Below are 11621 nucleotides of genomic sequence, written 5' to 3' on the forward strand. Positions count from 1 at the left end.
ATAAGTTTACTAACGCTAATGTAGAAAATAATTAGACTGCTCTACTATTCTAAATTGATATAAACTAAACACATGGAAAACACCTTACCCTACGATTTGAAAATTTTGACCTATTCATAAAATTTGAAGACATTTTATTATACCGATGGCATTTTGAGTAGAAATCTAGTGTATGAAACAGTTCCATACATTTCACCTAAAAATCACACAAGGTTATAATTTAGGTTAGACTATCTAGAAAAAGTATATTGCGATGTTACATATACGAGCAGTTATATCGGGTTGACTAAAACTGGCAGTGTTCTTTTAGAAACATTCAATTGAATGATAAATAATGAAGGCTTATACTTGATGGTTAATTGCACCGCTTCTTTCTTAATCAAAATGTTATTTTATTATACTAGTAAAAAAACACCGATTCTAAACGAGCAGTTTCCAATAAACAATTTTAATTATAATGGATAAAAAATTATTCCACCTATCATACAATATTAAAATATTTACTATTATTGGGATATTTATAATTTATTTATAAATATATTATAATATTATAATTATCGGGATATTTATAATATTAATATTATTTGTGTCAATATAATATATAAATATATAAGTAAATAAATAAATAAATCTGCTTGAAAGAATAAGGTTGGGAAAAACATCTTAATAAAAATCTATGCTAATACAAATCTGCCATGGGTCATATTGATATACTGACAGCCCGCTACATTATCGTTTCAAATCTGCAATGAAATCAGGTTAAGCAAACATAAAATTCATGCAAATTTTAGTTTATATTTTCATTCGGAATGTTTCTGCTAATTTAATGAACTTCATTTCATATTTCCCCTGGTATCGTACTGTTATTGTAAATGTTCCTACTGAATCTTTTTGTTTTCTAGGAAGTAATTAACAAGAAAAACGTTTATTTACATGCCTGTGATAAGAAAAAATGAATGCCGCCTGACAGATACAAATGCAAAGAATTACAAGTAAACATTTAGGCCGAGTCAGAATCATCACAGATACTTGTACGTACCGCCTATACGTGGATACGCGGATACGCGAGTTCTCGAACAATAAATAAAATTTGTGTGTAAAAATAAATGTTTAATGTTTATTTATTCGTCTCATGTTCCACTTTCATTTGACATTTTAAAAGGTGCACAATTACGAGAACGATGAAATCATTCGAATACATATTTTCGCAGTTAATTGAGGAAATCAAAGATGACAGGAACCGCAAAATTAAACACAGAGTGGAAATAAATGACAGCTGTGATTGTTATACCGAAATGATGAACTGGCTCTGAGAGCTTAAAAGCAATCGGGATACCATCTGAATAGGTTCTCAAAAAGTATCAAAAAGGAATCTAAAATATATCCGACACCCAAAAAAAATCAATAAATTTTAAAATATATAAAGAAGTAATATACGAATAGTTTATTTTTCTATAGTTCATTAAAAACCGTTAAATATTTTCTTAATACCTACACATAATATCTTAATTAACGTGAAAAACACTTCGTCACACTTTCAATTATTCATCGAAATGCAATCAGAAGTATATTAATAATCGGCGTTCATATCAAAACCTTAAATTTATTTACTTTAGATCGAAATTTATCGGAAATACATTTCTTCAAAATAAAAGAAACGAAGATTATTCTGAACCCTTAGTTTATAACTCAAGCTTATATGTATACTATAAATCAAAGCACTCTTATATTTAGCGACCGTAAAAGTGTGAATATAAGATTTCTTCATTTGGAACAAAACTATACTCATTGACATACTCTTGAATCGGAAAATTCAACTTCTATAAATACGTATAACCGCTGTTAAATAAAAAAGTTATTTAGTTATTTAATATTATTTTTTTTGTTTAGATATGAAACTTCAACATGTTTCGATTACGGCTATATGTTAAATCTACAGCTACATTATCATTTAAATATATGAATATCAAATATGGATAAAAAATAATTGTCGGTTCAATGATTTATAAATGTTTAATGCACCAGTTATCGTCACTGAAAGTTACCTAGTAATATGTATTTAGAAATTATTTAGAAATTAACTTTATATGGATTCTCCACAGTTCCTAAATATTAAAATACTCACCACATCCCTTGCATAAATATTTTCCGAACTAATTCACTTAACTAAGCAAGTACCCAGTCGAACAAAGACATCATAAATGATTTTAATAAGTAATTCCTTCATATAATATTTATGAGCATTTTGTTCTTATATGAGCTCTTGTTGGAGCCCAAAATGATTGTTATTTTCTTCTATTAGGGCATATTAAACCCAGTCATAAATATGAAACCAAAAAGATACCAAAAGCTTTAAGACTTCGTTATAAAAGTTTTTGTATTATTATTTTTTTTATTTAATTTAAAACGTTATTTGGAATGTTCTTTGAGCTCTTTTGTGAATATTTTTAGTATTATTTGGAAGATTATTTGGTATATTTATTTATTATTTGGTATATATATTTTTAATAAATTTTTATTATAATATAATATTAATCACTTAAAAAGCACTTTAATACTTTGATTATCAATCACACAGTAAATTAAATGATCTGTTTAAATATATTCTTTAACTTAAGAAGTTAAGTCATAAAAATAATTAGTATAGATAGAGAAATTCATGTTAGAGAGCCAATCAGTTTAGTAGTGCCGGAGTAATAAAATAAAGTATTCATCCATTCATTTGCAGTCATTTATTCTATTCAAAATCAATGCACTGCAAACCTTCAGATATGTGTGCGTTCATAGAGCTCTTTCGAAAACACTCATAAAGTTTTCTTAAAGAAGCATCATCTTGGGCTTCTTTTTCTAGTTTAAGTACCCGATTATCTTTATATTTGTTATAAATTCGTACAACGTTTGGAATTTAGACTGCTCTTACAAAGCAATGTAGGCGTTTGAGATATTTCGAATAAAATGGAGCAAGAAGGCTTCGGCTTGTGCTTCGATCTTGAACATCTTCCAACGCAATTCCATTTTTTGCAATTATGTATTTAAAACTAAGCAGGATGTTGCGATTTATCATGCAATTTATTAAACAAAGACTTTGGAAACCACACAAAATGACTATGTGCTTTTTGATATTTATAAATTGGTCAGAATTATTTGCATTCATTTTATGAAACTACTATTTACTGCACGCTAATATTACTTATATTATAAATATATAATTTATATTATAAATAAATAAATCCTACTAAGATCATGAATCCTTAACCGTTTTATTTAACAATGAACTTTTGGTGAATTTCATTATTCTAAAAAACGTATCCCATTATGTTATATAGAATGATTCTTGAGATATAGGGCTTTGAATTTGTAAGCTTTTTACATTTATCCCCCACTGACAGTAGATATATTTATATGTTGTTAATCATCATGTAATATGAAGACTTTTCTAATTACCACTAGATGTCATGTTTACTTTTTGTATGTGTAGACAAGGACAAAAAATACAAAAATTGCTTGAAATATTAAAATGTATGTAATATATATTTGTCTTCAATCGTCCAAGAAACCGTGTAATGACTACTTAAGACATTTGATAAAGAGTGGCGAAATTTGCAAAAGGTCTTCAACAGACTACAAAATAAATATGCAATAGGATCACCAAGACTAAAAACTTTTCTCGATTCAATCTTTAGTTCCTTACATTACTCTTATGACATTTGGACACTACCTGCCAATCAGTGAAATTCAATTAAAATAGGGAAATCGAATTTTATGATAATGACACCAACTTCAGCTGTCTTGAACAGTTTTGTACTAAGCTTACCAATAAAATTAATAATTTTAATAGCACCGAGTTATATACTAGATGAATACCAATCTCAATCGCAGTCACTTGAACAAACTTATACCACTTGAAAAAATTATTGAAATTACAATGAAGTGTTCTAAAAGAATTGGGTCAGAAATATAATATAATTATTACTAAAACTAGTATTAAAACTATTATCATATATTAATACTTTACAATCTGCAAAATAGAGGAATATGATATAATTTAACTTATTACTATTCTAGAAAAACGAGAACACGGTACATATACAGAGATCCTGCTATCAACAGTAGTTTATGGACTAAACTATAAAAATAATAGATATATTCAACAATCAAAAAATATTAAGAAATCGATTTTTTTTTAATTCACACTACGATCACTGATCAAATTTCAAAGTGAACACTTTAAATAGAACATTTTTGCAAAAATCAGACCAGACTTGCTATAGAAAAGCTAAGATCTGTGTTAGAATAATCCAATAAGCAAATACGTTTTTAAAGCAATACGTAGAAAACACAGACGACCTGAATTTAGACAACCTCTTCATATTTAGCAAAAAATTTATAATCAAGTAGCGTAATTGATTATTCAAAATCATTTTATAAAAATATAAATAATTAAGTCATTATCTAATAAACAAAAAAATTGGTTGGAATTAACAGATATTTTTTTTTAACATTATTTTCAATTTAAATAATTAAGCAGTGTGCAATATTCGAAATTCGGAAAAATACGTTTCTTTTTTAGTTAGATACATATAATTGTGAATAAAATTTTTTTTTTTTAAATAAAAATAAATTTCACATTCGGTTGAATGTGAAAATGTTTGAGTAAACTAGAACCTAAGAAGCAAAATAGTTTTAATATGACTCTATCTTTATATTTCAATTTTAATTCATCCAATTGATGACTTCTTCAATGTTGAACTTATAAGCTCATGTCTAAAGAGACCTGCTTACGACACTGGCTTTTCGCAGCGGCGAATATCCAAAAATGTCTCCAATGTTAGGATCACGAGTTATATATATTCAGTCGAATTATTGATCAGCGATCACCTTTTGTTTCACTTTTTCAAAATGTTTATAGGTGGAGGAGGTCGATGATTGCCCAAAACTAGGCAGTCATCTGTTCTTCATAAGATCGATTTTTTGATTAAGGTACCTACCATAAACATATTTTAGCAACTATAACGAGACGTTACTGAAATTTCCGTTGACATTATAAAATATAACATAAACTTCTTTGAAATTCAATGTTGCGATCACAATTTCAGGTAATTTTTGAGAAAATAAAATAAAATAAATTTATATGTATTATCTTAAGTATTGAAATGTAACTACGGTTAACAAAGTAATTCACAAAAGTTGATACGCTGCCCAACCCTGCCCTAACAAACCTCAAGTCCACCTCAAGACCCACAGGAAGATATGCTGACCTAGGGTCCGTCATCAGTTAAACAATAAATATACGACATGAATTCCAGTATAGTTAAAGCTTAGTGTGGGACAGGGATAAGCCTCTCAGCCACAAAAGAGTAAAAGTGCGCAATAGCACTAGCTCAAGATACCACAACAACAACAAAAAAATTTACTGTCAAAATAAATATATATTACCTTTTTCTGGATAAAAAAAATCATATTTCTGTAAATGTAAAAAATCTTAGACTTCATTGCTTGTTTTATCAAATATAAAAAAAAAAGTTTTCAAAAGTTGTTACATTTTACAGAACAAAAACTGTAAAATATAATTTGTTTAAAAAAAATTGTTTTGCGGTAGTGTTTACGTGTTTTATCAGGAAGGAAGTACATATTGTAAGTTAAATTATTTATTTATCGTTTATCGCATTATCGATTTATCGTATAAGAATCTGTGGTTAAATCACTTTTAAAACTTTTTGAAAATGACTCAAAGCATTGCCAAAAATAATGAATAATAATGAATATAACAGCAAAAAATAAGTTAATATTTACCGCAGTTTTTGAGCTCAGAATATACGTAATACCAAAGTTTTATCTCTATATTTTAAAAGTATTAAAGCATATTAAGTATATATTTTGTGTATCTCTATCGTGTATCTCTATCGTGTATCTCTATCGTCTTATAATACACACATTACACTAATGCATAAGAAGTTAAAATTTAAAAGTAAAATGGACTATAGTTCCTTCCTATAAAAAAACTTTTTTAATATTTCTTAATGCTTAGACCAAGCAGAAATTTATATATAAAAGCAGATTGTGATACATGAAAAGAAATTTATGTTTTCAATACATAAATCGTTTGTGGATTCATTTTTTCAGCAGATGTATGAAATGGTCTAAAGTAAGTAGGAGATTTGGGAGACACGACTTCTTCCTCTTGAGTAAAATGATGGTACTTAATCGCAGCTTGCGGTTTTAAAATTGAAGTTAATCTAAACTTAGGACATACCAACTAGAGCAGCGAAAATTAATCTTTTTTTGGTAACGAGAAGTACAACTTCGAAACTTATGGTATAAGACTACAACTCATTTAAACGTAACGTGTACACGCTATAAAACTAGGATTAAACTTAACTCAGACTGGCTTATCATAATTGAAACTATTATAAACTTTAGACGACGTGACATATAGGTCAAAACAGAAGGTAACCTCAACTTATATGAGAAGTATAACTTTTGTCCATAGATGTGGAGCTAATCTAAACTTATGTCGGATAACAAAAACTAATTAAACTAACTTGTACTTATAAACTGAGGATCGAAAAAAACAACTTTTTCGCGGATGAAAGTTAAGCTTGTAAAACAACGCCTGATACTTTAAATCGTCAGTTCTCTTTATACAAAAAATCGTTTTTTTTTAAATCAACTAAAGAATTTTGTCTTGTCTCGTAAGAATAACGGGAGTTACGGGAATGCATATACATTTAAACAACTTGCGGTAAAAATATTTAAAATCTATACGAAAATATACTTGTAGTACAACATGATATGTACAAATTCTTTACGCATGAAACAGATATTAAATAAAATTTGGCACTGAAATGCATGAAATCTTCCTTACATTAATAGGGAGCATTGGAGTATGTAATACATACTCAATAAAGAATATGGATTATCTAAATCAAAACTAGGGTGTATGCATAGAGATATATGCAAAGTTTGATCGACACATACCTAAAAACTTTTTGACATCTACTTCCATCATCCGATTCGAACCGATTTATCCGATCTTCTAAAAGAGAAGTTTGCAAAAATAAACTAAAAATATATACAACATAACAATAAATAAAGACAATAGGCATTAAATCTCAACAGAGGACTCAGACTGAAATGGGAAATTTCTGAAAATGCTGACTAGTTATTTAAATGATTAAAATAAAAACAAAAAAGGGACAACTTCATTGTTGTACCAAAAGTCCCAAAACTGATTTAAGTATGAATTAAATGATGACTTAAGTATTTTTAAGACAAATTACGATTCTAAAATCGGTCCTTAATCATACATGAAAATATTATTATATTATCCAATATTATTATTATTACATTATTCAATATTACTATTATTATTATTTATAATATTCAGGGTTACATAAGATTTAAGATTTAAGATTTAAGAAATTATGCAATTATTTATTTCAAATCAAACAGCAGTTCTCTGATGTGTATTATATATTAGTTGGAAATATATATTTTGAAATATTCGAAAGAACAAATATAAAGCAGGCATTGAAAAAATATTTTTAATCATTGTATACAATATTTCATATGTCAAATTTTATTTCAAAATCATATAAAAACTTTTTATTTGTACATTGAATTTTAATCTATCCTAAAGAGAAACGAAAAATCTCAAGCTTATTTAATTTATATTTCCAAAATTTTAGAACCTGCGTTATACATAAAGAAAAACTTTTCTAAAATGAATCCAGATTACATGGACAGTGGAAAGGTCCTCAAAGAAAATGACAATGCCTTAAAGGGTACAAATGAATCGCCCAAAGTTACTTTACCACTTCCTCATGTTGCCACACTAAGTGAAGATGACTTCTTAGCTCGTGTGAATATGAACGATAAGATAAACAGTATTTTACGTTCTCCATCAAAAACCCCAAAAAGCGTACGCCAACGTTCAGTGTATACTGGAATTAATACATCTGTAAGTTGTGTTTAATTTTATACTCGAATTTATAAGATATATTTTTATTTATTTGATAAATGCTGTAGTCCCGTCTCAACACATCTGCAACGTATGTGGCTCATTCGCGAACATCGGCATCTGCATCAACGCCTACATCTGCTCCTGCTATATCTTCTTTTGTACCAACATCATCAACTCGTGCATCAGTTATCAATAATAGTTTTGTAACCTCAAAGGAAGCTATTTCAGCTTCGCGACATCAATCCCACAATCCGTCTCACGTCAACACATTGTCATCGCTTTATCATTACGGAAGTTCAAACTATGAGAACTCAGGTGTACGTCCTGCTCGACATCTAATGGCACCTCCACCATCACCAATTTATAACTACGATAATGATATGGTCCGAATGGTAAGTTATCTGTATCCCCTCATAAAACCCCTCATAAAATCAAAGCAAATCAATTTTTTTGCTAAAAAGTTTATTTAAAAAAGTTTAAGTTATGCTAGTACTTTAGAAGAAGATCATAGGATTTTTCTCAAACAATAATTAATAATAATAGATGTAACAAATCTTAGGTGTTAGAAAAATAATACCAATATTTACTTAAAATTAATTGGATTCCAATAAACAAGTCTCGAGTGAAACTATGTTTCACTTGGTGTAATTATTGGCACGTCGCTATTAAAAGCAAATATCCCTAAAGAATCTTGTTATAAACAATATAATAGATGTGCAGATATGAAGAAAATTTTTTCGGTTAGCAATATTAAATATAGTTGTTATGTTTATGCCCACCGCAAGGAGTACGGTTTACACAACTTGTGGTTAGAAATGATTTAAACTTCCATTGAGAACAAAAAATTTTTTTTACAATGTTTTAAGTTTTCAAATAATTTTTGATATATGCATTTATTTACAGCCTCCAATAGTATCACCAGGAATCAATTCTCAACAATTTCCTCAGCCAATGCCACCACCGCCATTTATAATGGGTCGTTCCAGTACCCATCGCATTGAGTATGAAAACTTAGCTCCAGCACCATGTCCAGGTGCCGGGCCAATTGCTATGTCAAATGGTACCATACAACTCCGCTTACGAGAAGGCATCCGGTAAGCATATCTGAATACATGATTTATTTGTTAATTTTTTTTGTTATAATTTTTGTTATAGCATTGATATGACCTTGGATCGAGCTGTACGGGTACTAAACCAGCGCAGTATGGTGGCTATCGCTCTATCTCGCAACTGCACTAACTCTGCTTTAATTCATCCCAATGGGCGAGTGTTGCAAAGTGGTTCAAAAGTAGAAATTGTCACCTATGATGGCACTAAATCTAACAACTATGTGTAAGTTGAGTTTGTCAGAAGGAAAATGTTTTCTCTTAACTTTTCATCTCACTTTTCAACATTTTTCAAAAAAAAATTTATTTGAAAATCATTAAGATTGAAATTAAAAATCAGATATTTATGGTATTTAAAAATATTTTAATTTAATTTAAAATATTGAGTACGAAGCAACTCATCTTCTTCTTCATTCCTTGCGTTCCCAGGGCAACATTGGGCCATAAGTCCATAAGTCTTTTGATAACTACATCTAAACAAGAGTAATATATGAACAATATATTCACTTAACATCTATGTAGGGTGGACGTGTTTCTCCGTTTCCACCAGTTTATGATCAAATTGATTATAAATATTTTCCAACTTTCCCAAACACTAAAGACAATATTATAGGGATTTGAAAGAGAAAATGAAAATCATACTGAAATGTCAATTTCACATAAATTTAAAATAAAAGTTACAATATGTTGGATTGAGATTTGTAGTAAAGATCACAATTCCTGTGGTACCATAATTAGCCATTATTTGAACTCAAGTGGGCTTTTGGATAATAAGCGGCCACTCCAACCTCTACCTACCTACCTGTAGTAAAGATCAAGAGAAACATTTATTCAAAATATCATGAATATGAAATTAAGTATAACATAGGGAAAGTAAATAAAAATGTATTTTATTTTTGCTTACTGAAATCTAGTACAATTTTAAGTAGAAAGAAATCAATGCTAATCCAAATACGTTAAGCATAATTGAGTATTTCGTATGGAGTATTTTACTTTTTTTTTCACATATTAGTCATTTCATTTTATTTATATAGTTCCCCACTTAAAGCTCAATCCTTTAAAAGAACATCCTTTACATATATATGGATTATTGTTGGTAGAATCGCCTCTAGTTGTGAGATTCCAATTAAATCAATAAAAAATTTGCTGCGAATGCTTATTGAAGAATTCCTCTTTTATAAAATATCCATAAGAGCATGAATACCCTGACTTATGATTTCAGACTGAATAACTTTTAACTTTTTTTTTTTAATTTCTTTAAAGGCGTTATGCAAAGATGTGGTATAAAGGTGTTAGTTTCACAAGTGACTCATGTGCCTTAATTTATCTGGTTGATACCGCTGGAACACGCACCACTACTGATACATTTACTGATCTGACAAAGGATTATACTCTGACCGTGTTTTATGAGTAAGCTCTCTTTACAATCAATGATATAGTATTTTCCAGAAAAAATATTTTAAATCAAATGAGTTTGATTAAATGCGATAAATGTGTGTGTTCGTTCGTTTATAGTGATTCCCGCCATGGGCCAACATATGTGCACGATGCAAATGATGTCATTCAAAATTCCACTTACACGTGTACAGATGAAGGAACTGAGGTTTATGATATCAACGGTTTTCGTATTACTCAAGCAGCTGATGGACTAGTAAAGTATGTTTTAAGTACATAATGGAGAAATCATATCTAACATATAATTTCATTAGGTTAACACGTACGCATAATAAATGTTTGATTCGCACCAGCCCAGGAAACGGTTCAGCCACCCTAACAACACCCGGCATTCATTGCACAGCATCTTTAGGAAAAACATCTCATCTTTTTGTTCGGTAAGTAATACTTTCAATTTCTTTCGAAATAATTTGAATATTCATTTTTTCTTAACTTTCAAGTCGCAATGAAAAACGCATGCATTTTGATGGTTCTTGCTTTATCGTACGCAATGCTGGACACTCGGCGGGTTTCAATGAGAGTAACCTGCTCATTGTTTACTAGCCCGCAAATTTCTGAAACCAGAAACCGCAAGGCAGTTTTTCTAATAGCAAAAAAATTCCCAAAATTTAGTTTCAAATTGCGAACATGAAACAAATTTTAAGCGAAAAATTTGTTTTGATCGGTTTCACATTTTTTCACCAATTTTTTAAATTTAAGTTTTTAACTTTAAAATATGTTACCAAGTTTATATATCCAGCTATAATCAAATGATTAATTTAGGTTTTCCAAAATTTTTGTTTTGATGAAATTTTGGAACTGTAGATATTAAGATTCACTAAATATGTAAAATATGGAATATAAAATCATTGTTTCGAAAATATATTCTCAATATTATTATTCGATTTGCATTTTGCGATTTTGTCACTTAAATTAAAATTTTTTAACAGTGGCTTGTATAAATTATCCTGAACCTATTATAGCTGGAAATAAAATGAAATTACAGTTATACTTTATCTAAGTATTAGCTAATAAGATTTTAGGTGAAATTGTTATTTAACCGAAATACTTAACAAAATTATCAATAATAAATTAACCGTTCATTATGACTTTTATTT

General features: G+C 28.9%; 1 protein-coding gene across 2 annotated transcripts; it reads left to right on the forward strand.

The window, feature by feature from the left end:
* The first annotated feature begins 5546 nt into the window (after window positions 1-5546).
* LOC119685162 lies at window positions 5547-11294 on the forward strand. Of its 2 annotated transcripts, XM_038099376.1 has the most exons (9): window positions 5547-5634; window positions 7689-7960; window positions 8029-8355; window positions 8867-9057; window positions 9119-9295; window positions 10333-10479; window positions 10585-10725; window positions 10779-10901; window positions 10965-11294. In XM_038099376.1, exons 2-9 carry the CDS (start codon window positions 7724-7726, stop codon window positions 11065-11067), a joined length of 1446 nt encoding a protein of 481 aa, XP_037955304.1. In that variant the 5' UTR covers window positions 5547-5634; window positions 7689-7723; the 3' UTR covers window positions 11068-11294. The 2 variants fall into 2 exon arrangements, with proteins under 2 accessions (XP_037955304.1, XP_037955305.1); XM_038099377.1 differs by lacking the exon at window positions 5547-5634 and having other exon boundaries at window positions 7602-7960.
* The last annotated feature ends 327 nt before the right edge of the window (window positions 11295-11621 follow it).

Source organism: Teleopsis dalmanni, chromosome 2 (assembly GCF_002237135.1).
Source record: "Teleopsis dalmanni isolate 2A chromosome 2, ASM223713v2, whole genome shotgun sequence".
Lineage (NCBI taxonomy): Eukaryota > Metazoa > Arthropoda > Insecta > Diptera > Diopsidae > Teleopsis > Teleopsis dalmanni.